Below are 27,916 nucleotides of genomic sequence, written 5' to 3' on the forward strand. Positions count from 1 at the left end.
CGTGCCGATCGGTTCCTATAGCATTGTCGCAGAAATCGTGCAAGGACTCGAGCACCAATCTACATTGTTATATCTGTTCTGTTATATCAGGGATGATTGATTTATTATTATTTTTTGCTATAATGAGTGCAAGATTACGTTTTTTATTGGGGACCCACTGTCCCCCTTAATGTTGGCGTCGACTGTGCGCACGCAGGCGCGTATTGTTCGCTATAGGGGTGGAATGCGTTTTCTTTTTGTTCGTTTTTTTTTATTGGTGGCTGACTTTTCCATCCAATTGTTTCGAGCCGTATGTATGAACGTACTCATAGCCTACTAAAGTCGTGGCCATAGGAGCAACCGCATGCAGGAGCGACCTAAATAAGTTGCCTACAGTCGAAGGAGCATACACGTGATGTATACAGTGAACGAGGGAGTGTGTAAGAACCGACACTCTTATTGAGGCCGAGCACATGGAGACGTCGGACCGCCGCTGCTACTTCATCTTCTTGAGGTCCCTGACGACGCCGAGGAGCAGGATGGCGCCGTCGGCGGTTCCGCGCAGCACGAGGACGAACGGGCGCGTCAGCTCGAACTGGACGTCGCCCTGTGCTACCGGCTCGGACGCGGTCACCCTGTCGCGCTCGTCATCGCTCAGCTGCTCGAAGGGCCTGGTGGCCGCGGCCAGGCCTTCGTCCAGCACCAGCGTCGACTTGTGCAGCAGGTTGTTGACGTGCACCTCGCCGTTCGTCACCAGCTGGCTGAAGTCGGCCGTCGGCAGGAACGCCAGCTTGACGCCCGAGTTGATCAGCGTGGTGTTGAGCGGGTATCTGAGCGCCGCAATGAGATAGCCACACACGCTACTCAAAAGGGCCCCGCAACACTTAACCCTATATGTACACAATTGTGGTGGCCACTTGTTTTTGCTATTTGTGTCATGCATGGGCATGGGTCTCAAACATAAGCTACCGGACAGCAGTCCCGTACATTAGTTCCGCAAAGAGCCGTGACTAGACACAGTGTGTTGAAGCGTAACCGGGGTCACGCTTGAAACAAAAACAACATTTCAGCACCGGTGTCCAGATTTTGGAGATCGGTGTTGATGTATTTTGGTATGAAATCCTGGCCCCACTCTTGAGAAATTACCCGCATATGAGATAATGGAAAGCTTTTCTTTTCAATGGTAGCTTTGGTTGATAATGTGTACGAACTAATTTATGTCCCCTTTGCCATGGTTCCTATACATTTTTTATGTCTTCTTTGTCATAGCCCCTATACGTCAAGGTCTCCTTATGTCATGTTCCTTTTTGTAATGGACATCATCGTGGCTTCCTGCTCCGGAAGCATTCCTAAGTTTTATTATCGATGATCGCAGTGGGCTCATTGAAGTATTATTCTACCCAAATTCCGAGGTGCTTGGGGAAGAGGAAGGGAAGGGGGGGGGCGTCAGTCGACACCGGCAGTGCCGAAAGGGTTAATCTTGTCACGTTAAGACAAACGTTGTCGTACCTGGACTCGATCCTGGCATGCGGTATCTCCACGTGCACTTTCCTGGGCTTGAGACAGCCGGTGGCCCTGGCGAGGAAGGGCTGCGTGATGTGATCCAGCAGGTCCTTGGTCTGCCGAACCTTGTCCGGCAGAAGGAGCAGCAGGGAGGCGGTGCCCCCGCGGTATGGCAGCTGGAGCACCTTGGTGGACACGGGGTCCGTCATCTCGCCGTACATGAAGTTGCCCACGGAGCTCTGGAACTCCATCAGCTCCTCGGCGGTCAGGCTCGTCTTGAATGGCCGCGGCTCCGCGTTGCGCCTGAACGGAGGATCCAGAAGGCCCTGTGGAGGCAGTATATACTGCTTATTGTGCAGTGATGAGTGAGATTTTCGAAATGGAAACCGTTGCACATTCCATCGGACGAACACAGGAGGGGCAAGACGGAGTATATAAATGTGCATTCACACGCGAGGGAAAAATCCCGCTTTTCCGCGGAGCGAAGAGTCACGTGACCAGTTCCATCCGACGAGACCGTGGAGGCGGCACATGTACCATAGAATTTTCTAAATATACACTAGATGTAACTCTGGCGCTAGTGTCTATGCGAGCTGCGACGCATGGCGCTTCAGCGAGCATGGGATTTATGGGTAGTACATGGATCTGCCTAGTCTTCGTACTTTACGTTCCTTCTGGCTTCGCGTGGCTTGAAGCTGCTTTGTCACGAAAACAGCAATCGGCGAATGTTCGGCATTTATGCTTCGCCGCCTTAATCTTTTAGGCTTACCATTTCAAATCGGGTAATTAATTGAAAAACGGTTTGTTCTTTCCTTCGAAAAAAAAAAACCGCAGCACAGCAACAAACGAAGTCACAAGTGCGTTCGCCACCCGCAAGCACGAAGGCTATAGGCAAGTCCATGTCATACCCATAATTCCCATGGTAGCTGATCGATCGCAGCGCCAGATTCCCTTCTAGTTAATTTTGGGAAACTCTATAGTATGAGGCACTCGGCAATTGGAGAGCATAAAGCCGTCCCGTGGGCCTCACACTTGATGAGGCCTTGGCCACAACATTTACGCCATGAAGGAGCTCACGACATAAATTGACATTAAGAATGGGAAGTTTCTTGTATACACTGAATTTGAACATACACAAACGAAACATGGAAAACAAGTAGAGACAGTGAGTACATCTTACAAATGAGCGCCAAAATCTAATTGGTCACTGTGTATTCAAATGTTACAAAAAAGGAAAATCAAAATGAATCAAGTTGATCACATTTTACAGAATACCACGTATGCATGCTGTAAAAAGTAGGAAGCTTGATGATGGGTGCGGCGGGTTTTCTTTAACGTAGCTGGCTTCCCTCCGTCGTCCGCATAGCCGATCTTCGCTAGTGGGGGGACGCGTTCAGAGAGGAAGAACGAAGGTTTATTTACATGATAGTTGAAAGATAGGAGCTGTACAGGGATTCAGAAGATCCCGCATTATGTACAATTGAGATTCAGTTCATGATTCAGCACGTGATTCAGCTCATGATTCAGCTCAGGATTCAGCTCTTTTTTACAAAATGTCTTCGGCTTTTATAGCCCGCCGTCTCCTTACACGCAGGTCCGAAGAAGGTGGTCACCACTCTTGCCACTAATCAGGTGACGAAGTCTATGTCGTCCACCCATTAGAAAGGTTGCAGATATTGCACCACTTGGCTGGGCAAAAAGGTCCAATGGTAGAACAAGCGCACCACATAATGATGCACCCGACCCACGCCTTGAAGGCACCGCAGGGCGACGAGGTAGAGTCCGAAGTAGGAAATTTGAGCTTCTCCGGGGAGATGGCCGCTGACCCGAACGTCAGCATCGGTCCATGGCTGCTTTCAGCTGCAGGCTTCCAGAACTATCTCGAACATGGCAGCCCAAACGCTCGATTCCTGAGAACGGCTTCTTCGACGCGTTCCCACGCTTCTGGGCTGTCGGTGCGTTGCGATGGCCTCGCGTTGATGACAAAAGCCGAGTCGAGAGGTTGTCTTAATGAGACCAGCCACAGTGACGCCGTGCCACGCTGTTCGAGCCCGTTCAACGAAAGGCTTGACTCGTGAAGGTTTCGTTGAAGCCCAACTGCTACTTGGAACATGTACAGGGCAGCGTCTTGAAGACTGTGCGCCGATGGGGTTGAAAGCATCCCTAGCAGACCGGCTTACGCGCAATGGCGTCTGCCCAGACAAATTGCCAGACGCGTACTAGAGTGCACGGTCGCATGGCTAGTACGGAACAACTGCAAAATTCAGCTGTCCCTCTTTTAGTACGAAAAAAAAAACGTGTGTGCCGTCGTCGAAGGAAAGCCTCTTTGCCGCTTCCAGCTGCTGCTTTTAGTAATTCCACACAATGAGCCGTATTTGTGTTTAGAAAAAGTTGTTAACGATTTAGACTACTTGGTACTCTACTATGGAAGAGCTTAGAGCCGTCCCGTGGGCCTAAAGCCAAGCAAAGTTTGCTTTCATCGCGGGCGATGTGAAGATCAAGTAAGTGCACCGTTAATGACTGCGATAATGCCACTAGTCAACAGCTTTGCGTTTTAGCATACGGATGTGCGTTCTTGTTGCTGTTTTAACAGTGAGAACTCAAATAGTTCAGCCAAAATTTTTACAAACACTGACATCGGTACTGATTAATATGTCATACTTTGAACGAAAGCGCCCAACGTTTAATTTACAATACGCCTAGCAACTTCATTATTAAAAAAAGAAATATTGCTTCCTCTTTTTTGAGAGTATAAACTGGCTGAAAGGACTACTGCAAACTAGGTCAGACGGCTCTGTGCGTAGAGCTTCAGTTTCTTCGGTCGTAACCAGAAAGTTGTAACTAAAACGTGGTTGTAACCTTGGTTGTAGCTGACTGCAACAGGTGTACCTCTTTTGTACAGTCGGACATGGGCAACGCGAGTACGTTGTGACCGCATAACTGGGACCACGCAATCATCGCAACTATACTCTCGACAGCTGCATTACGACTCGCCACTAGACCTTTTAGAATCACCATTTTTAATCGGCTTACGCAATTAAAAACGGTTTGTTCTTTCATTCGAAACAAAACCGAAATACAGCAATAAACGAAGTCCCAAATGCGCTCGCCGCCCACACACACGAAGACTAGGCAAATCCATGTCATATATATCCATAATTCCCATGGTCGCTGAACGATCGCAGCACCAGAGTCCCTTCTAGTTAATTTTGGGGAACTATGACATGCACACTGCCCTCTCACGTATTCGCGTGCATACTCTCTCTCTCGAAGAAGATGTTTAATGAGAAGAAGGAGGATAAGTCGGCCTGAAAGTATGTTTATAGCCTGCTACTCCTCACGGGGGTAGAGGGAAAAAAGAAAGAGAAGGGCGTGATGAGGGGTGATAGTGATATAGCATAATGAGTCACTGCACACACTGTCCCGCTCGGTGTAGGACACTCACAAAAGTCTCTACAATAGCTACAATAGCACGTGCTCTAGAGACAGGAATCTAAACCTGTCCTGCTTAGATATGCGAGCAAGCTCTTTAAGCTGCGTTGGGCGTGATCTACGCGTTCCCAAGCACCCAAAAGCTTCTCTTCTGAAAAGGTTCGGCAGTCTAGATTATGAGGGAGGCACTTCAGAGATTGTCTTTCGACCGCGTATTGAGGGCACACGCACAGGGCGTGATTAATAGTCTTTGGCGTGTGACACTCCCAACTCTCTCGCTTATGGAACGCTTCTTGTGCTAGAACGCCGAGTACATAGTGTATTGCAAGATGGAAACGCTTTTCGAGACCACGTTTGTGCCTGAGGCATTTCGATACGTGTCGCGAGTGGAGGAGGCCAGATGGCGTGAATGTGGGCAGTTCTCGTAACGTGGGCGTCATGAGGAAGAGGACGATAGGTTGAGGAAGGGAAAGGACTCAATTTCCGCTACCCTGAGTGGGAGCACGTCTCAGCGCCTCGTAGGGCAGAGGGGAATAAAGATTGAAAGAAGAGAGAGGAATAAGAGGAAAGTGCGATGGCTTCTGCAGCCCGTACTCCAGTCCAAAGTCCCCAGGGAAGTGAACTGCCTTGAAGACGTGGGCATGGGGGTGAGAAGGGAATCGGAGGTCCCTTAGCGTAGCCGCAGGTAGGTTCAGAACACGTGGACGACGGCTGGGTCATCATGCGATGCGCCTTCCGCTGCAAATATTCCTTCGCCACGTGAATCCTGCTTAAGCGACCGAATGAGCAAAACCAGTCGATTGTTCGCGCTCTTTCCGTTTACTCTGTCTTTTCCCTCGTGTTTGTCCGATCGAATGCGCAACAATTCTCATCACACATAGGCTCCAACTCGCCCAGCAAGAATGTATTCTGAACTATTAGAGCTTGTACCATGTGTATAGGTGTTTGGCAGCTATATAGTACCGTCTGACGGGTGCGCGCACCCACGCTGATGCCTAGTGGCACGTCTCCATTGCGACGACTACCACCCGTGATCATGGTGTAACCTTTGCGTTGCAGTGAAGCCGCAACAGAACGTTTTGTAGCCGAATGCAACTTTAAAACTCCGCCACACTTTCTCCGCAAAGACGGATACACACCAGCCTGCACGTATGGTCGCGCGCATTTGGCTGACGTCAGAAGCCGGACAGCGACCCCGCCGTCCCCCTGGTTACACAAGAGGGGGGGGGGAGGCGCAATATCAGCAACATAGATTGATTTATTATACGAAGGGCGGGGGGGGGCTGCGACGAACTTTCTCTTTCCCATAATAGGGTTACGGGGAACCCTGAGCACGCTTATCAATACATCGCCTGAGAAGAAGCAGATAGCTTTCGCCTTTCAGTCGCTTTAGGTGGATGCATAAGTGACCGTACAAGCATACCTTATGAAAGGCACGTCGCGGTCGGTGGTGTGAACATCAATTGGTAGCACCGACAGTAGTTCCGTGCGGTTAAGTACGGAAGTACCGAGCTGTCATAGTCACAATGTGCAGTTTCTTTTTCAGCTTTTCTTTAGCCTGCGAGAGTTGCTCAGTCATCAAAGTGGCTAATGGAAGCCTTGTAGACCATGAAAAAATTCTTCGTCACTCACGGTGTATGATGTTTCTGGGATCACTGCACGCTGTTAAAATGAGAAAACTTTCCCTGAACGCCCCAGAAAAGGCGGCGCCTGCGTGTCGAGTGTGAAATCGTCCGTACCCTGAAGTGGAAGGCCGAGATCAAGAGCAGGTTGGTCTTGGTGTCCACGGCCGCGGTGGGCAGCACCTCTCCGATGAGTGGACTGCCGTCGGCGAAGGACCTGTTCACGGCGAACGCGATGTCCTCCTGGGAGCTGGTGTGGAACGGCAGGCGCTCCACGGAGCAGCCCAGCTGAGAGTTGAGCAGGTCCTCGCAACCCTTGTTCAGCTCGACTTGGCGGCTCACGAACAGCCTGCATTTGTTGTATACGTTGTGTGCAAGCTGTCTGACAGGGTGGGCCGAGATGAGAGCCATAGCAGTAGAGCAACGAGCTTGGATGAAGGAGGATACTTCACTGCAGATCATAACAGATAGACCCGAACATCTATGGAACAGTGTACCTTATCCAAGTCAACCACAGATCATGCAGGATCGTAGCCACAAAAATATTTTTAGAGGGGGTCATCTCTATGATTTCGGTGGGAGGCGTGCCTCTTTGACGTAGTCATCTTTCGCTCTCTCATGGCAAAAAAAGTTTGGTTAGGGGGCACAGGCCTGGTGTTCCAACCTTTGGCTACGCACCTGACCATAACCAATAGACTCGAACTAGTTTGGGGGGGAACATAACCGTGCATCATAACCATATGAGACTCGATCAACTAGAACAAGGGAACAGGGTTCCTTACCCAAGTCAACCGCCGACCAGAACCGATGGACTCGACCAACTACATCAGGGGGCATTGGGAGCGTAGCTTAAGCGCAGACCAGAACCATGCGATTCAAACAAGGGAACAGGGAGCCTGTCATACCTGAAACACGCGGCTAATGGCGTTTCGCCAGAGGTCCGGACCCACATAACTGTCTTATTTTTTCCTCATTTTTTTAGCACATACACGTATGTGTATGAGCTGCACACACATTACTTATCTCAAGCATTCTTTTGTGTGTGAGACGTTGTGCAGTCACCATGCGTTACGTAACCGAAAAACAATAACTGCACGATACTGAATCGACATCCAGGTTCAAGTCATTCTGGAGATTGTTACAGATATTATGAAATTGTCAGGTCAAATCCCTTCAAAGAATGACTCGTACGTGCGAGATATTGGAAAGGGCGCCTTTCAGATGTCAACCTTTAAAATACATTGTGTACGAAGCACGTCATTAAGAGGTATCAGGCTGGATTCCGAGGGAGGGCAACCGTGACAGTGGGAGGCAGAAAGTTAGGTGGGCGTAATAAATTGTCAGGGATCAGGTTTGCCGTATTAAGCTCAGGACCTGGTTAAGCAGGGGAGCATTATAGAGGTTTTCACCGTACAATGGGTGCTGTCGGTCTATGGTAGTCGGGCTGATCATGGTGGTCAGCCTGGCAACTACGTGCGACTCTCTATAGGTTTCTCCTTATAGAGAGTCATGCGCAGCAAGTCATATTACGTAAACGAGTCGGACTTTTAATGTATGGGTACACATGGACACTAACACCATAATTGGGATAGGGGTATTATATCTTAAATTGGAGCAACGACGGTTTGTTTTCCAGCTAATTTAGAACTTTTTACCAGAGCAAGAGCAGTTGAACTATGACCTGCTAACTACTGTGTTTTTTTTATAACGATGCGCTAGAGGCATTCCTCTAGAGGCGATGCGCTTGAGGAATTGTTTACTGGCAAAGTAAGAAACAAAAGAAACTATAGAACGTATGCACATGTACCTGTAGACGAGGGCCGCTTCCGCGTTGGCCTTGTCCTTCTCCAGCGCCTTGAGGGCGGCCGTCACGGCCTCCTCCAGGTGGTCGAGCTCGCCGCCTTCCTGGACCAGCAGGTTGAAAAGCTGACGGTGCGTGTCGCCCTGGGCGGACGCCTGCGCCGCCATCAGGGACGCCGTCACAGCGGCCGGGCACAGGAGCACGTTGTGTTCCACGCGTCCCGCCTCCTGCGCCGCCGTGCATGCGTGGAGGGCCAAAGAAAGGCCATCAAACACCATGTATCGGTTGTCGCAGTGAACTACTGTTCACTTCGACAACATCCTCAGTGATGACACTGTTTCCTTCGCCGTTATCGACCGTGTAAAAGATGGGAAGGAAGATGATGCAGGTGATGGCATCCGGATGGAGGAACTGAACGCCGACAAGAGGATACGAGAAACATAACAGGGTTTTATGACATTATTTACACTTATTTACAGAAAAGAAGGGATAGTGGTTTAACAAACCACGAGCGTGGTGGTTGAACACTACATAGTTCAGAGCCAGGTTCAGAGAGCAACGTCCCGCACTCTGCCTCGTTGTTTTATGCCCTGTCGGGCTCCTCCTCTCCGAATCGAACACCAATCACGCACACACAGGTGAGGGGGGCGAGCATGCACGGTCCACATGCCCACTGCACTGGGGTGGCGCCAGCAGGACTCGTCCTCGTTGTGGGTGTGCCGTTAGTCGAGAGTTCCCACGATCCTGGCCGCATACTTCAAAGGGTCCACTGCACAGCCCGCCCAATTAGCGGGGCGATCTGCGTGCGCTGTCCGTCGCGGTCTCTTTCAGGAAGACGCCGTCTTTGTTGGCGTCTCTCGAACGGCTGACGGCGTCTTGGCGACTCGACGTCTTGGTCCTTCGGCTAGCACGTACAATGCCTGACGAGCATAGGCAGTCGTCCGGTCGGCTTGGTGATTGGGGATCAAAAGGGAGCGCCGCTCCTCTGTCAGCTCCGGCGCCGGCCACGCCAGCATTGCCGTCGCCCGATGAGTCGTCGAGTCCATTAGTTACCGCTTCTGCTTGAAGCGATGACAAAATGTCCGCTTTTGAAGGACGTGAACTCGTCTCTGCCCGCCGTCTGGACTGGAATAATCACTCAAATACTTGACAGCGTCGGTAAGACTGGGCGCCGAAGGGATTGAGAGATGAATCCCCAGGCCAAACCTAACAGCTCCTCCGCCCGGAAAATCTCGGCTGGCCAGCGCTCCCAACCGCTGGGCACGAAGAGAATGGGTGGTGACGAGGACGAAGGCCTGGCTTTTCTCTCCAGCTGCGTACTCGAAACCAACTCCCAATCCAGCTCACAATGACCGACAACAGCAAGGCGAACAACACAACACAATACCATGCTGCAGTCAAGCACATTGGACCCGCTTAAAACCCTCCAGGCTTCTCAAAACACAAACAAAAGAGAAACCTGTACGCTAAAATTTTGAAACAATTTTGTGCCGCCAAAGTTACAACAATCATGGCTGTGGAGATGCTTACTAAAGATGGAACAAATTGCCGTGTGAGAAAAGCACACAAAGGCAAATACAATTTGGCCCCATAAACCGTAATCACACTACTTCAAAACTAGCTTTCTCCTACCATCCGCACTACTAAGTTGTAACTGACATTTAATTTCATGACTAACATCATGAAATACCACTACCTAAATTACACGCAAATGCAGCCCGAACCCACGAAAGATAATTGCGCGCATCCTTCATTCTCTAATACTTAACGTAGTCGTGAGTGCCTAATTTTCTGACACCCTGATGCCAACAAAACTCTCTCACATCAAATCAAACTGCGTCTTATCAATCCTAGAAAGGTATCTAGCCTCAAATTTTGGCGAACGCCACGCTCTCACCTCAAGTGATCATTTGATCCCTATAAGTCGTCACTAAAACAAAAATGAAGTAAACCTGGTGTACTAACACGCTCATTTGCTGGATGTAGTTTCATGTCAGCCCATGTTTTTAAAGAACGCACATGACTTTGCTGTGCGCTCTAGCACGACATCATACTATCAACCAAAGAACGCTAGCACACCAACACGCACCTAACCATAGGCGATATCTCTCTCACCTAGGTATCCTTAAACCCGCATCTGAACGTGAATTTTCTCAAGATATCCAACTGTGTAAATCCTTAAAACGCATCTCTAATCTCAACGTTCGATATAACATAACGCTCAGCTAAAGAATTTCACTTGATTCCTGAGCACATACTAAAATAACAAAGGTAAATGCAACTCGTGTACTAACACGCTCATTTGCTGGATGTAGTTTCATGTCAGCCCATGTTTTTAAAGAACGCACATTGCTGTGCGCCCTAGCACGACATCATACTCTCATTCAAAGAGCGCCAGCACACCAATCGCACCCCTAACCGTAGGCTATTTCCCAGTAACTCAACTAAAACGCAAAGTCTAGAAGGGAAAACCTGCTGCTACACGAACTAGCTGGGGAGGTGGCAAAGGAACACTCCTGTAAAACCAAAATTAAGCAAACAAACATGCTTCTAAGAAAATTCATTTGTCACTCTCTCCAGCTTACAGCTGTCCCTCATTTCAATCGCACACGCGGCGGTCGAGGACTTGGCGGCTTTCGAGGGCGCCCGAGGCAACGTCGCGTAAGTGCTACAAGCTGAACGGCAGCGCTACGCCTCATTTGCGATTTCGGCGGGCCTTTGTCAATCTGGCGGAGGGAACCCGAGCAATGCAGGGGAAAGAATGACGGTGTCCTCTTAGGTCTAGCCGAGCGGTGTTTAGCTATTGTCGTTTTTCTTGTAGGACCCCTTCGACACTCCCGTCCCCGCAAAGCTCTTAATCTCCGGCGCGCATTCCGTCGCGCGAATGCGCGCTGTGGTCTACCCTTTCGCCGCTGGCGCCTTACTTCCCGCCACAAAGGCCTCGTCGCTGAATTGGCCGATGGGCCACCCTCTTTCCTTTTTCCCCGATGCCTGCATCCTCCTTCGTGCCTTCGCTTTGTCGCGCGCGTACCCTTCACTTGTCTACTGCGACGTCTGCGACCAACTTTTCCTGCATCGTTAGGAAATTGGCCTCGGTTCGCGTCATCGATGGGTTTACAGCTCAAGGGTGCTTCTGCACCACCTGCCCTACTGCTTCGACACTTCGATTTCTCGGCAGTGTTGCCTTGTCGGGCCGGTTGACTTGCGCTAACCTTGTGCTCACGCCCCACACGAAACTGGCGCCTTCCATTTGATTTCATTTGCAAAGGACCCGCTGTCCCCTTTTCTTTCGTCCGGCAGTTCAGACGCATACAAATGAACTTTGACGCTGACGCAAAATGCCTAGTCCTGCTTGCTGCGCTAATAGGCTTCAAACTTTTCTGAACATGCGTAGAGCTGCTTGTCTCACTCGCGACTTTGCGACGTCTTTTGCGTCTGCGCCGCTTTCTGCGACTCGTCTCTGAGCCTACCGCTCGCAGCTCAAGGTGGCTAACACTCTCACTACACTCGTCAGCTGTCGACGCCGCTCCGTCTAGATGATTTTCGAAAAAACCACCTATTTCACACTCTAGATCGGCGGACAGCTTGACGCTTTTAGGAACAGTGCAGCTGCTTTCCTGCAAACACTCTAGCTCGCATTGCTGAGAGCTGTCTGCGACTGCACTGATATCCCCGCTACCTACTTTCGCTGCTTCTGAGCTTTCTTCGGTGTTCTTGATTACTTCCACATTGTTTGCAAGATCCACCGTCGCGACAAACCCAGTTGAGGTCTGTACCAGCTTTTCTACAGCTATCTTGGCTGTTTCACTAACAGTTAACTGGCACAGCACCTCGTCGCACTCGCTCTGACCTTTAGTGGCCTCTCTCATTAGAGTAGCATCTTTCGCAGCTCTCGCCGTTGGTTCATCTTCGAACCTGCTGTGCTCTTCACACGTGCTCGCCTTCTTTACAACTCTGGGCTGCACCTCACTCACTTGATTATCGCACTTCTCGTGCGCTACAGTTGCGGATGGCTGAATCTTCCGCCTCAATGCCTCGATTTTTTTTTCTAATTGTTCGAGCACCAAGGCGCGTGCTCGATCACGCTCTTTTCTATCCCTTTTTTCCTTTTCTTCCCTTTCTGTTCTCTGTTTTCGTTCCTCCAACCTTTTTAAAGCTTTTAACGCGTATCCAATATCCACCTCACTGGCGTTTTGCAAAATTAGCTCTAAAATTTCGGACCTGCCCATTCTTTCCTTCACCTTAATACCCAGGTCTTCGCAAATATACAAAAGACCATCTTTTAGCAGTGTCTTCACCTCCATGATTGCCGTTGTACTTTGGTCCTGCATCTCACACAAATTTAGGGGATCCCTCTAACACACAAATAGGTGATCTCCCTAACTCACACACAATCCAGCTTCTAATAAACTCACACTCACAAAGTGAAGCCTGGAAAGTAAAGCAAGGACCAAGCACTCACCACAGCACAGCACCATGTCATGAAGTCCACCTCACCGCTGCCAACCAGTTGTAAGATTTGGGAAGGAAGATGTTGCAGGTGATGGCCTCCGGATGGAGGAACTGAACGCCGACAAGAGGATACGAGAAACATAACAGGGTTTTATGACATTATTTACACTTATTTACAGAAAAGAAGGGATAGTGGTTTAACAAACCACGAGCGTGGTGGTTGAACACTACATAGTTCAGAGCCAGGTTCAGAGAGCAACGTCCCGCACTCTGCCTCGTCGTTTTATGCCCTGTCGGGCTCCTCCTCTCCGAGTCGAACACCAATCACGCACACACAGGTGAGGGGGGCGAGCATGCACGGTCCACATGCCCACTGCACTGGGGTGGCGCCAGCAGGACTCGTCCTCGTTGTGGGTGTGCCGTTAGTCGAGAGTTCCCACGATCCTGGCCGCATACTTCAAAGGGTCCACTGCACAGCCCGCCCAATTAGCGGGGCGATCTGCGTGCGCTGTCCGTCGCGGTCTCTTTCAGGAAGACGCCGTCTTTGTTGGCGTCTCTCGAACGGCTGACGGCGTCTTGGCGACTCGACGTCTTGGTCCTTCGGCTAGCACGTACAATGCCTGACGAGCATAGGCAGTCGTCCGGTCGGCTTGGTGATTGGGGATCAAAAGGGAGCGCCGCTCCTCTGTCAGCTCCGGCGCCGGCCACGCCAGCATTGCCGTCGCCCGATGAGTCGTCGAGTCCATTAGTCACCGCTTCTGCTTGAAGCGATGACAAAATGTCCGCTTTTGAAGGACGTGAACTCGCCTCTGTACCAGGCGGGCCACCGCTTAATAAATCGGGATGATCCCACCTCACCTGGCCACCTTGAGAGAGGGCGCGCGCGCGGCGCGGCAGCCATCAATAAACAGTCCCTTGCTAGCTAGCGTCTCGTGTGGTTGTGTCTTTGCTGAGCGCGTAAAGCAGAACATGGTGTCAGAAGTGTAACAGTCGAACCCTGCGCTGAAGATGGACTGCCTACCACCACCCGAGCCACTTGTACTGACAAATACTCCGGCCGACAACTGGAAAAAGTTCCGCCAACGAATCGAACTCTACTTCAAAGCTACTGAGACCAACAAGAAACGGACGCCAGCACAGAAGGCTGCCATCTTTCTACACGTCGCGGGCCCAGAGGCAATTGAAGTGTTTAACACCCTACCTCTATCAGCAGAACAACGAGAGGACTATGACTCGATCGTCAAAGCCTTCGAAGACTACTGCACGCCTCGGTGCAACGAGACATTCGAGAGGTACGTTCTGCGCAGTCGGCAACAACAGGATGGTGAACCTTTCGAACAGTTTTTGCGCGACATTCAGTTGAAAGCACAGACTTGTAATTTTGGCGAACTTAGGGACTCGATGGTGAGGGACCAGATAGTGTGCGGTATCGTCGACAAGAAGCTACGTGCACGCCTGCTTCAGGAGAAGGACTTAACCCTAGAATCAGCTGTAGAAATCTGCAAAGCCGCGGAACTGGCAGCAACGCAGAACCGGGCTCTTGAAAGCGAAGCGAAAGTGCAGAGAGTCGAAAAAATTGCAAACGCTGCCGGACAGTCTCGTACGAGCGGACAACGTCGACGCTGTGGCTACTGTGGCAAGATTCACGGACCAAGACGCTGCCCAGCGTTTGGAAAAACGTGCACGCTGTGCAACAAAAGAAACCATTTTGCAGCTTGCTGCAGGAGTAGACGCGGCGTTCATGAGTTAGGCGTCGCTGCAACAGAAGATGCACTGGAGGAGTCCTCGGACGCTACCGATGAAGACATTCAAGTTCTCACGGTACAAATCAGAAACGTGTCCAAAAATCAGGATTGGACGGTGGCAGGGGACCTTGCCGGGCACCCGACAGAACTGAAAGTGGATACAGGAGCGCAAGCGAACATATTGCCGTACTCGTACTTTCGCAGGATGCGTTTGCCGACCATGGTGCGGCCATCGACCACAGTACTTACTAACTACGAAGGAAGCAAAATACATCATTTGGGCGTTATCAGTCTGCCACTACGTCTAGGAGAGCAGCAAGAGAATATCAGTTTTTTTGTGGTCAAGAGAGGCAAGCAAGTCCTACTCGGATTGAATGCAGCAGAACGTTTCGGGCTGATTTCCCGCGTTCACGATGTATCTTCAAGAAGTGACGTTAGCACCGACTGGGTCACCGAGTTCCCGGAGTTATTCCACGGTCTGGGCTGCATCCGTAGACCATATTCGCTGGCAATGAAGGATGATGCGCGCCCCACGATCATGCCGCCGAGGAAAGTGCCACACGCACTGCGAGCGCCACTTAAGCAGGAGTTGGCCCGGATGGTCTCGCAGGGCATCATATGCAAAATGGAAGAGCCGTCAGACTGGGTGAGTCCACTTGTTCTTATTATGAAGAAGAATGGCCGCATGCGAATATGCCTAGACCCGCGGTACATTAATCGAAGCCTTAAACGCGAGCATTATCAGCTACCCTCACGTGAAGAAATAGAAGCAGAGCTGGCAGGAGCGGTGATGTTCACCAAGCTTGATGCCAATAGCGGGTTTCACCAGATCCCCTTAGACGAAGACACTTCAAAGATCTGCACCTTTAGCACGCCGTTCGGAAGATACCGATTTTTGCGCCTGCCATTTGGTATCGCGTCCGCCCCCGAAGTATTTCAGAAGGCAATGACGGAAGTGTTTGAAAACCTGCCGGGCACACGCGTATATGTCGATGATATTTTAATTTGGGGTGCATCAAAAGAGCAGCATGATCAACGCCTGCGTGCAGCACTGATGGCAGCGAGAAAGGCTGGCCTGACACTGAACAAAGAAAAGTGTCTGTTCGCGAAGGCCGAAGTTAAATTCCTGGGAGATTGTATCAGCAAAGAAGGAATAAAACCCGATGCTAGTCTCATTGAATGCGTTGCCAACATGCAAAAGCCGTCGAGTAAACAGGAAGTTCAAAGGTTTTTAGGTATTATGAATTACTTTGGCAAATTCATACCTAATCTCTCAAAAAGAACTGACGCCCTTAGGTCATTGATAAAGAATGATGTTGAATTCATATGGGAAGTTCACCATGACAAAGAATGGAAAGATCTTATTAAGGCTTTGACATCGGCTCCAGTGATCGCAGTTTTTGACCCATTGAAGCAAACGAAACTCTCAGCTGATGCATCAAGCTTTGCAGTAGGTGCTGCTCTTCTTCAACTCCATGACCAAGATTGGCGCCCAGTGGGTTATGCTTCAAGGGTGCTCTCAAAGGCTGAAACAAAATATGCCCAAATTGAAAAGGAAGCGCTGGCCGTGACGTTTGCTTGTGAGCGTTTCCGGGAGTTCGTACTGGGGTTATCAGTGACAGTCGAAACAGACCACCGACCTTTGCTTGCTATTTCACAAAAGAACCTGAGTGAAATGCCGCCACGATTGCAGCGCTATTTCTTGAGGCTAATGCCTTTTGATATCAAATTGCAATATGTTCCTGGGAAGCATCTGCTAGTGGCGGACACACTGTCCCGAATTCCAGGAACCCAACCGAGTGACGGAGAAAGCGAACAAGACGTATGCATCCATGCGACTCGCGTGCTAGCCAGCATCGTAAGTGAGAACACGAAGACTGAACTGACCTCTGCAATCCTGGCGGACCCATACCTCAAGCAAGTGGTGGAGGCACTCCAGGAAGGACGACCAGTCTCAGGCGAACTAGCTCCATGTTTGTCAGAACTGTCATATGTTGATGGAGTGCTTTTGCGGGGCAGCAGGGTGGTAATCCCAAAGAGTCTGAGGCGATCCATGCTGCAACGTCTTCATGAAGGCCATTTGGGAATGAGCAAGTGCAAAGCCAGAGCACGCCTTCTGATGTACTGGCCTGGGATGAATGCTGACATCAAGTCACTCATTAGCAAGTGTGCCACATGTCAGCACTTTGCCTACCGGCAACCTTCAGAGCCACTGTTATCGAGGGAAATCCCAACGCGGCCGTGGCAGCGAATTGGTGTCGACCTATTTGACCATGGGGGCAAGCGTTACCTGGTTGCGTACTGTGCCTACTCCAACTACCCAGAAGTGGAACAGTTGCCTCAGTCAACAAGTCAGGTCGTAGTGGACACACTAGGGACCATGTTTGCTCGCCACGGTATACCCATTGAAGTCTGTACCGATGGAGGACCACAGTTCACATCGCGAGAGTTTAGACAGTTTGCAGTAAAATACGATTTTACTCATACCATATCCAGTCCACACTTCCCCAGGGCCAATGGTCTAGCTGAGAAAGGGGTACAGGTCGTAAAGCGCCTCTTGAAGAAAAGTGAGTACGCTGGCGAGGAGTTTTGGGTTGCACTGCTCAATTATCGAATCTCGCCCCTGATAGACGGACGCACACCAAGTCAGCTCCTTATGGGACGGATGCTTCGGGGACGACTTCCAGACTTCTCATCGGCTTCGACATCGTCAGTGCGGAAACATCCACAGGATCACGGCAAAGGCATACCTCTCACACCTCTCTCCGAAGGGGACGTCGTCAGAATAAGAAACGACAAGGGGTGGTTTCCGAAAGCCCGAGTAGAGAAACTTGCTGGCCCTAGATCTTACATAGTCTGTACAGATGAAGGCCGGCGTTATCGAAGGAATCGTCAGCATCTAAAAAGGACGCCCGAACACTTAGACCCACTGGATGACAAGGATGTCGCACCGATAATCCCGTCGCCTATACAGCATAGACAACATTCAACATCAGATACAGCGCCCGATTTGACAACAGCATCCGCATCACGAAAGGAACGACATCCGTCACAACAGGCGCCTGCATCGGATGCTCTACTGAACCAGTCAGCTGCACGTGCACCACCCATTGCAAGTCAACCATCAAGGGACCCCGACGTGGTCCCGTCCCAGCATAAGGTCACTTGCCAGGCACAAGAAGCAGCCGACTCGAGTCTCAGAAGATCAACTAGGCCACGTAGAGCACCGACGCGCTTTGCCGACTACATCACCTAAAGAAAAAGGAGGATGTACCAGGCGGGCCACCGCTTAATAAATCGGGATGATCCCACCTCACCTGGCCACCTTGAGAGAGGGCGCGCGCGCGGCGCGGCAGCCATCAATAAACAGTCCCTTGCTAGCTAGCGTCTCGTGTGGTTGTGTCTTTGCTGAGCGCGTAAAGCAGAACACCCGCCGTCTGGACTGGAATAATCACTCAAATACTTGACAGCGTCGGTAAGACTGGGCGCCGAAGGGATTGAGAGATGAATCCCCAGGCCAAACCTAACAACCGTCAATTTAGGCCCTTCGAGGAGGCTTACCGACGCTCGCTCGCTTATTCTTCTCCCCGGATGCGAGGGAAACAATGTCGTCATTTTTCGTGCATCACTCTGTTTGCGCATCATTCTGTGTCGTCTCTGTTTTTTTTTCTTTCCTTACCCTGCAGCTGATCACAAGCAAGAAGACGTACCAACCAGCCCCCATTGCCCCCTTATTAACCGAATGACCAGCTAGAAAACGCCATAAATCACGAGGATGTCTTAATGGACTAGTTGCTGCGTCGTGAAAGACTGCAGTGCGGGACGAAGGTAGAACACACCAGCCCTCATCAGTGCCATGTCTCGCGTGCTTTACCTTCGTCCTTGGAAAACGTGCGCTGTAGCCTTCCATGACACCACGAATCGAACGTGAAAAGGAGTAGCGTACCCTCCGGAACAAGGCGAGGCCGAGCTTGTTGAGTGCCGTTATGGCCGGATTTCCAGACGTCTCCCGGGTCGGGTGCTGCAGTTGGGTCCTGGTTGCCGAATGACTCCGCCGGGGCCCCGCGGCCGGCCTGTGAAGCGCGGTGCTGCTCATCGCTTGGCTCCGATGGTTTCCAAACAGCGGGTCACAGAAGGACTTCGCGAAAGCGAGGAGCTCTTTCTTGGAGGAGCGGGAAAGGGGCGGTTACTGATCTGTTTGTGTTCAGCCGAGGCAGAGGCAGAGAATATTTGGTCGCCTACGTGGACTGGCTCGCTATCGAAGGAGCTGTGGCGGTTCGGATGGAATGTGGGTGGTTTGCCCAGCCACGGCCGCTAAATTTTTTTTGATACGGCCGTTAAATTTTATTTATTCAGTGCCCCTGGTCTAATGGACGCTTCTCTCCTCGTGATTGGGAAATGCAGAACGTGCCACGCGGAATCTCGTGAGCGCTTGAGGACGATGATAATGATGCCCTAACTATGGCTCATACCCACTCGGTGGAATCGGCGAACTGATTACACGAGTTAAACATTTTCAGTATTGCCGCTGTCTTCTTCGCTCGTCCCAGTTCGTGAGTACGGCTTGTAGCGCCCTCGGTAGCAACTTAAAGGAGCACTGACACAAAAATGTCGCACTTTTTTTTTCTGCAATTTCGGCAGTGGTAAACACAGCTGGTCACGTGACCACGCAAAACTGTGACGTAAGCGTCGCGCGCGAGCAGGCGCTGCACTGATAGCCAGATACAAAGGAAGAATATATATATATATATATATATATATATATATATATATATGGTGCAGGGACAATATGGTGCTGCCACCTGCCAGCGGCCCTGGGTTTCGCACAAGCTCCTGTTTCCCGACATTACTGCCAGATGGCGTCCATATCCCACGCAGTGCCTCCAGACGTACGCTATTGTCTTTCGTGGACATATTCAGCAAATCACGCTGATATGCAGCCAATTAAAAAAATATCCTTGTGGTGCGTTCCTGTAGTGCTCCAACGAAATATTGCAGCGGAATCCGCCGCACCAGGAGTGCATGATTGTTTTTACGCACTTTTTGTTGTTTTAGGATCATAGGAAATACGAACATTTGTATTTTACTAATATCGCTGGCTCTTTCGTACTGGTGAGTGGTCGACAAATGCAGACGGCCATACATACATACATACATACATACATACATACATACATACATACATACATACATACATACATACATACATACATACATACATACATACATACATACATACATACATACATACATACATACATACATACATACATACATACATACATACATACATACATACTGTGATGTAGTACCTTAAAAATGCGAGCCTAGCAGACGACAGCACCACATCATTTAGAAGATGAGAAGAATGAAGGGGCATTGCAGCGCGCCCATTAAAAAAAGAAGAGGAGACGCTCGCGGAGAACGAAGCCGTTCGGACGCCGGCAAAACGACGCAAGGGAGCCTAGGGCGAACCCGCAACTACGCGCGAGGTTCGAAAGGCCGGGTTCCTGTCCTCGAGCCATTGACGTCCTCGGGGCACGGCGTGTCGGCGTGGCCAGCACGAGTTCTCGGTGAGTGGTCCTGTGGACATCTCCGGTACGGCGAGCGCCCTCGAAAGACCGGAGCTGCTGACCACGTCTACCGAGCCGACGTCGCTGACAGTGTGCGGCTACGCCTAGACCTGGTGATGCCCTCTACAGTGGTATGCTGACCTGGCACCCAAGCGACGACTGCATCCGAGCACGCAACGGGTCCCACTTCGAGGCACCGGCCTACGGCACAGACTGTGAGACTGGTTACTCTTTTCTTTTGTGTGTGAACCACGCGTGTGTATAACTTATAGTACTGTATGTGCAATAGTTTTTGTTCTTCGTCCAATATAACTCCCTTTTGTTTTCCTCACTGTCTCCATCTCCCTCGCGTCACACGCCTTGCTATGTGACGAACCTAACACACGACATATCTGGCGTCCGCGACAGGACTACTCTTGTTACATCTAAGGAGAGTATCACATCGCATATGCGTGTGTGACGGTCGATGATGGAGGCAGATAAGCTGATGGCGATCGGAAAGGAATTGGGGTTAAGTGGATCAGCACTAAAAGAATGGATGGACCAAGAACGCGCACGCGAAAAAGAGGCACGTGACGCTCGTCTGGCTGAACGAAATGCCGCGAAAGAAGCCGAGGCAGAGGCAGTCGCTAGATTACAAGCAGAGAAAGAAGTTTTTGAGCTCAAGTTAAGGTTTCATCAGTTAGGTGCGACAGCAGGTAGCACAACTACTGGGCAGCTTACCGAGGGTGCGCCCGTAGGCACCACGCAGAGCTACCGAAGTCCACATAAACTCATCCCAGCCTTTAACGAGGAACGCGATGAGCTGGACGCATATATACAGCGATTTGAGCGCGTCGCTACTAGTCAAGACTGGCCGCAAGACAAATGGGCCCTATCACTAAGCCTTTGCTTGACCGGAGAGGCCTTGAGTGTAGTTGGTAGGATGGCACCAGAACATGCCACGGACTACGTAACGTTGAAGAAAACGCTACTACAACGCTTTAGGTTCACAAAAGAAGGCTATCGGACAAAGTTTCGATCAGCCAAACCAGATAATTCTGAAACGGGCACGCAGTTTGCCGGGCGTCTATTAGGTTATTTTGACCATTGGCAAGAAATGGCCAAGACAGACCGGACCTACGATGCTCTGCGAGACAAAATTGTCTCGGAGCAGTTTCTCGCGCAATGCCATGAGAAACTCGCTGTGTTTCTTAAGGAAAGAAACTGTGAAAGCCTTCAAAAACTTGCGGAGGCTACAGACCACTACTTGGAGGCCGAGGGGTTGATTAACCTTGGCAAATGTAAAGGCGATATCCTGAGCAAGCCTCCAGGTCAAACTCGAACGTCTGAGCGGCAAGATGACAAAGAGAGACCGCAGTGTTTCCTTTGCAACAAAAAGGGTCACAGAGCAGCTGATTGCTGGACCAACACAAAGGGCCCAGGTACAAAGCCACCCTTTTGTGGAAAAGGCCGCCGCACTGGGCATAAAACAGCTGACTGCTCCAAAAGGGCCAACAGCGTTGAGAAGGCCTCATGCTCTTTTCAACAAAGAGATGGAGCCAAGATAATTAATTCAGAGTCGCAGGCTTCCCTTTGTGTTCCTTATAAACCGGAGTGCGCAGAAACGCGCCCAGCCAAGCTGAAGGAAAAATCGATGCCCACGGGCGAAGGTGTACTCGAAGGATATCCCGCAACAGTACTGCGAGATACCGGATGCGATTCAATCATTGTCAAAAGGTCTCTTGTGGCGGATAGCAAGCTGACTGGAAAGATTTCCTCGATTTACCTCCTGGACGGACGGTTGATGAAGCTGCCTGAAGCACACGTGGAAATTTTTTCACCGTTCTTCACTGGCAAAACTCGAGCCCTTTGTATGGATACTCCTTTATATGATGTTGTCTTGGGAAATGTGGAAGGCGTTCGAGATGCTCACAAGCCTGATAACGATTGGAAGAGCCGTCTTTACACCCAGAACACTGCAGAAGAGTACTCTGGCGCAAAAAAATTTGGTTCTGCACACGGACCCTTGTATGCAAAGACTTCAACGTCGGCTGCAAGGAAAACACGTTGCAAGACAAAAGTTGCTGCAGTAAACCGAAAGGCAGGAAATCCACATCTACTTCCGGCTCCAGTTATAAACCCCTTAGACATCAGCCCACAGGACTTTAAAACCAAACAGGAGGAAGACAGAAGCTTGCGGAAATGCTTCGAAGCCGTCAACAAAGAGGTCAAGACCAGGTTTGCTAAAATATTGTTCTTCACGAAGAATGGTATCCTCTATCGCAAGTACACCCTTCACTCTAAGAGGCAGGTGAATCAGCTTGTGGTACCAAGGTGCCTCAGACAATTTGTTATGAAAATGGCCCACGAAGGCATCCTTTCGGGCCATCAGGGAATTAAACGAACTACCGACCGGGTACTCGAAGAGTTCTACTGGCCAGGGGTTCAGTCAGACATCACACGATTTGTTAAATCGTGTGATATATGTCAAAGAACTATTCCCAAGCATTTGGTGGGTCGTGTACCTCTCGGCAACACTCCTATAATTGACACCCCTTTCAAGAGAGTAGCCATTGATATTGTGGGTCCATTATCACCGATGTCAGAGGGCGGAAACAAGTACGTACTGACAATGGTGGACATGGCAACGCGTTATCCCGATGCTGTAGCACTGCCGAGCATTGAGACGGAGAAAGTCGCTGAGGCACTTCTGGAGATGTTTTCTCGTGTAGGTGTCCCACGGGAGATAATCAGTGACAGAGGCACGTCATTCTCGTCACGCCTAATGAAGGAGCTAAGCCGACTTCTCTCCTTCAAACAATTGCCAACAACCACATATCATCCCATGGCTAATGGCCTTGTAGAGAGGTTCAACGGTACCCTGAAACAAATGATAAGAAGAATGTGTCAGGAGTGTCCGAAGAAATGGGACCGGTACCTGGCGTCCTTACTCTTCGCTTATCGCGAAGTTCCCCAGTCGAGCTTAGGCTTCTCCCCGTTCGACTTGCTCTACGGCCGTTACGTCAGAGGTCCCCTGGGGATATTGAAAGAATTATGGGCCGCTGATCATCTTGATGATGACGTGAAAACAGCCTATCGGTACGTAGTCGAACTGCGGAATCGTCTTGAAGACACCTGCCGTCTAGCAAAGGAGGAGCTTCAGAAAGCGAAGCTAGTACAAAAGAAACATTATGACCAAAAGGCCAGACCACGTCAATTATCCCCTGGAGACAAAGTTCTGCTTCTGCTTCCACCGGATACCAACAAATTGGTTTTGACGTGGAAGGGACCCTTTAATATCATTGAGAAGAGAAACGATGTCGACTATTTAATTGACCTCGGTACCAGAAGCACGCTATTCCATATAAACCTACTGAAGAAGTATGAGGAATGGCCGCTTGCACCACGGCATGAAGCATCAGCTGTTTTCCAGGCGGATGACACTGAAAGTGACGAGCTACCATGCGTACCATTCCAACGAAAGGAATCGTCTGCTGACGTAAGCATATCGGAGTCACTTTCTCCTACCCAGCACGTGCAAGTCACCAACTTATTGACCAGGTACGAGAACGTATTTGCGGATGTTCCTGGCAAAACGCACCTCGTACAGTGCAAGTTAAGAGTGACCTCAAACCGCTTGAGTACATCAAGTCGGCCAAGCATGTGAACAGCTGCGTGTTACGGTGGAGCCTCATTCTTATGGAGTACGACTTTTCGGTCGAGTATATAAAGGCAGAGACAACATAGGCGCAGATAACATGAGCCGTTTGCCAACTCCGTGAGCAACGTCTGTAGGAAGAGTCGATGCTCAATGGTATTATTAGCTTATGATGTGAACCTTACAGCGCGGTACAAGTATAATGACGCTTTAGTTCTGTGACTTGTGTCTTTTTTTTCCTGGTGTGTACTTTTGTGACCGAATGTGCCGAGTGTGCGGGGCTCGGAACTGCTATAGTGTGCAGCGGTGCTTACGTGTGTGTTTCCGTCTGCGAACCAACGTGTCCCCAGTGCCCTCAAGTTCTTCTACCGGAAGAACTTTCTTAAGTGGGGGGTGATGTGATGTAGTACCTTAAAAATGCGAGCCTAGCAGACGACAGCACCACATCATTTAGAAGATGAGAAGAATGAAGGGGCATTGCAGCGCGCCCATTAAAAAAAAGAAGAGGAGACGCTCGCGGAGAACGAAGCCGTTCGGACGCCGGCAAAACGACGCAAGGGAGCCTAGGGCGAACCCGCAACTACGCGCGAGGTTCGAAAGGCCGGGTTCCTGTCCTCGAGCCATTGACGTCCTCGGGGCACGGCGTGTCGGCGTGGCCAGCACGAGTTCTCGGTGAGTGGTCCTGTGGACATCTCCGGTACGGCGAGCGCCCTCGAAAGACCGGAGCTGCTGACCACGTCTACCGAGCCGACGTCGCTGACAGTGTGCGGCTACGCCTAGACCTGGTGATGCCCTCTACAGTGGTATGCTTACCTGGCACCCAAGCGACGACTGCATCCGAGCACGCAACGGGTCCCACTTCGAGGCACCGGCCTACGGCACAGACTGTGAGACTGGTTACTCTTTTCTTTTGTGTGTGAACCACGCGTGTGTATAACTTATAGTACTGTATGTGCAATAGTTTTTGTTCTTCGTCCAATATAACTCCCTTTTGTTTTCCTCACTGTCTCCATCTCCCTCGCGTCACACGCCTTGCTATGTGACGAACCTAACACACGACACATACATACATACATACATACATACATCATCATCATCATCAGACTGACTACGTCCACTGCAGGACAAAGGCCTCTCCCATGTTCCGCCAGTTAACCCGGTCCTGTGCTTGCTGCTGCCAATTTATACCCGCAAACTTCTTAATCTCATCTGCTCACCTAACCTTCTGTCTCCCCCTAACCCGCTTTTCTTCTCTGGGAATCCAGTTAGTTACCCTTAACGACCAGCGGTTATCATGTCTACGCACTACATGCCCGGCCTATGTCCATTTCTTCTTCTTTATTTCAGCTATGATATCCTTAACCCCCGTTTGTTCCCTAATCCACTCTGCTCTCTTCTTCTCTCTTAAGGTTACACCTACCATTTTTCTTTCCATTGCTCGCTGCGTCGTCCTCAATTCAAGCTGAACCCTCTTTGTAAGTCTCCAGGTTTCTGCTCCGTAGCTAAGTACCGGCAAGATACAGCTGTTATATACCTTTCTCTTGAGGGATAGTGGCAATCTACCTGTCATAATTTGAGAGTGCTTGCCAAATGTGCTCCAGCCCATTCTTATTCTTCTAGTTACTTCAATCTCGTGTTTCGGCTCCGCGGTTATTACCTGCCCTAAGTAGACATAGTCTTTTACAACTTAAAGTGCACTATTACCTATCTCGAAGCGCTGCCCTTTTCCGAGGTTGTTGTACATTACTTTCGTTTTCTGTAGATTAATTGTAAGACCCACCTTTCTGCTCTTCTTGTCTAACTCCGTAATCATGAGTTGCAATTCGTCCCCCGAGTTACTCAGCAATGCAATGTCATCGGCGAAGCGCAGGTTACTAAGGTACTCTCCATTAACTCTTATCCCTAACTGTTCCCATTCTAGGCTTCTGAGAACCTCCTGTAAGCACGCGGTAAATAGCATTGGGGAGATTGTGTCCCCCTGCCTTACACCCTTCTTGATTGGTATTCTGTTGATTGAATTCTAATGTTTTCTTTACTCTGTTAGCAATTACTTTTGTAAATAGCTTGTATACTTCAGAGAGCAAGCTAATCAGTCTGTAATTCTTCAAGTCCTTGTCATCTCCTTTCTTATGTATTAAGATGATGTTAGCGGTCTTCCAAGACTCTGGTACTCTTCCCATCAGGAGACACCTCGTAAACAGGGTGGCTAGTTTTTTTAACACAATCTGTCCTCCATCTTTCAGCAGATCTGATGTTACCTGATCCTCACCAGCAGCTTTGCCTCTTTGCATCCTCTCTCTCCAAAGCTTTTCTGACTTCTCCTATCATTACTGGTGGGGTGTCATCTGGGTTGCTAGTTCTTATAGTATTAAAGTCGTGGTGTTCCCGGCTACTGTACAGATCTCTGTAAAACTCCTCCGCTATTTTAACTATATATCCTATCCATATTGGTAGTTATTTTGCCTTCTTTGTCCCTTAGTGTGTACATCCGATTTTTGCCTATCCCAAGTTTCCTCTTCACTGCTTTGACGCTTCCTCCGTTTTTCAGAGCGTGTTCAATTCTCTCCATGTTATACCTTCTTACGTTGGATACCTTACGCCTATTAATCAACTTCGAAAGCTCTGCCAGTTCTATTTTGTCTGTTGTACTTGAGACTTTCATGATTTGACGCTTCTCAATGAGATTCTTCGTTTCCTGGGAAAGCTTGCCAGTGTCCTGTCTAACTACCCTTCCTCCAACTTCCACTGCACACTCCGTAATGATACTCGTCAGATTATCATTCATTGTATCTATGCTAAGGTTGATTTCCTCACTAAGAGCCGAGTACCTGTTCTGAAGCGAGACTCTGAATTCCTGTACTTTCCCTCTCAGTGCTAGCTCATTGATTGGCTTCTTGCGTATCAGTTTCTGTCGTTCCTTTCTGAAGTCTAGGCGAATTCGAGACCGTACCATTCTATGGTCACTGCATCGTACCTTGCCAACCACTTCCACATCCTGCACGATGCCTGGGTGTGCACTCATTATAAGGTCTATTTCGTTCTTATTTTGGCCATTGGGGCTCCTCCATGTCCACTTGCGGTTTCCTCGTTTTCGGTAGAAGGTTTTCAAAATCCGTAAATTATTGCGTTCTGCGAATTCTACTAGTAGCTCTCCTCTGGCGTTTCTAGTACCGATGCCATAATCTCCTACTGCCTGGTCTCCAGCCTGCTTCATCCCTACCTTTGCATTAAAGTCTCCCATCAGTATTGTATACTGTGTTTTTACCTTACTCATTGCCGATTCCACGTCTTCATAGAAGCTTTCAACTGAAGCGTCATCATGGCTGGATAAAGGCGCGTAAGCCTGTACCACCTTCATCTTGTATCTCTTATTCAGTTTAATTACGATACCTACCACCCTTTCATTAATGCTATGGTATTCCTCTATGTTGCCAGCTATGTTTCTGTGAATTAGGAACCCCACTCCCAGTTCTCTTCTGTCAGCCAAGCCCCGATAGCAAAGGACGTGCCCATTCTGTAGCACCGTATAGGGCTCATCTGTTCTCCTAACCTCACTGAGCTCTATTATATCCCATTTAACACCCTCTAGCTCCTCGAATAGTACAGCTAGACTTCCCTCACTAGATCAGGTTCTAGCGTTAAACGTTGCCAAGGTCAGGTTCCAATGGCGGCCTTTCCGGATCTAGAGATTCTTAGCACCCTCTGCTGCGTTGCAGATCTGACCGCCGCCGTGGTCACTTGCTTCGCAGCTGCTGGGGACTGAGGGCCGTGAGTTATTTGACGTATGCATGTGGGAGGTAGTGGCCAGATACTCCACCAGGGTGGCCAATCCTTCTCTGGTGAGGGAGTGCGTTCCCGGTGGTGGTTACCGGTGAGGCCGCACCCCAGGCCTCGTAATGCAGTTCCATCAACACGCGTATTTTTTTTATCTGGTTGGGAACTGCTCGACACCGGGATTTGAGCCACGGACCTTTTGCATGCGAGGCGGATGCTCTAACCACTACGCCATCGCTGCCATTCCATACATACATACATACATACATACATACATACATACATACATACATACATACATACATACATACATACATACATACATACATACATACATACATACATACATACATACATACATGCATACATACATACATACATACATACATGCATGC

At 49.8% G+C, this 27,916-nt stretch overlaps 1 protein-coding gene across 1 annotated transcript; it reads right to left on the reverse strand.

The window, feature by feature from the left end:
- Positions 1 to 267: 267 nt before the first annotated feature.
- Positions 268 to 18,932, reverse strand: LOC119168377 (iris). Its single transcript, XM_075865559.1, has 5 exons — positions 18,481 to 18,932; positions 8,344 to 8,564; positions 6,654 to 6,885; positions 1,489 to 1,808; positions 268 to 809 (listed from the first exon to the last, which is right to left on the reverse strand). Exons 1-5 carry the CDS (start codon positions 18,628 to 18,630, stop codon positions 476 to 478), a joined length of 1,257 nt encoding a protein of 418 aa, XP_075721674.1. The 5' UTR covers positions 18,631 to 18,932; the 3' UTR covers positions 268 to 475.
- Positions 18,933 to 27,916: the final 8,984 nt, after the last annotated feature.

This window comes from Rhipicephalus microplus, chromosome 6 (genome assembly GCF_043290135.1).
Source record: "Rhipicephalus microplus isolate Deutch F79 chromosome 6, USDA_Rmic, whole genome shotgun sequence".
Taxonomy (NCBI): Eukaryota; Metazoa; Arthropoda; class Arachnida; order Ixodida; family Ixodidae; genus Rhipicephalus; species Rhipicephalus microplus.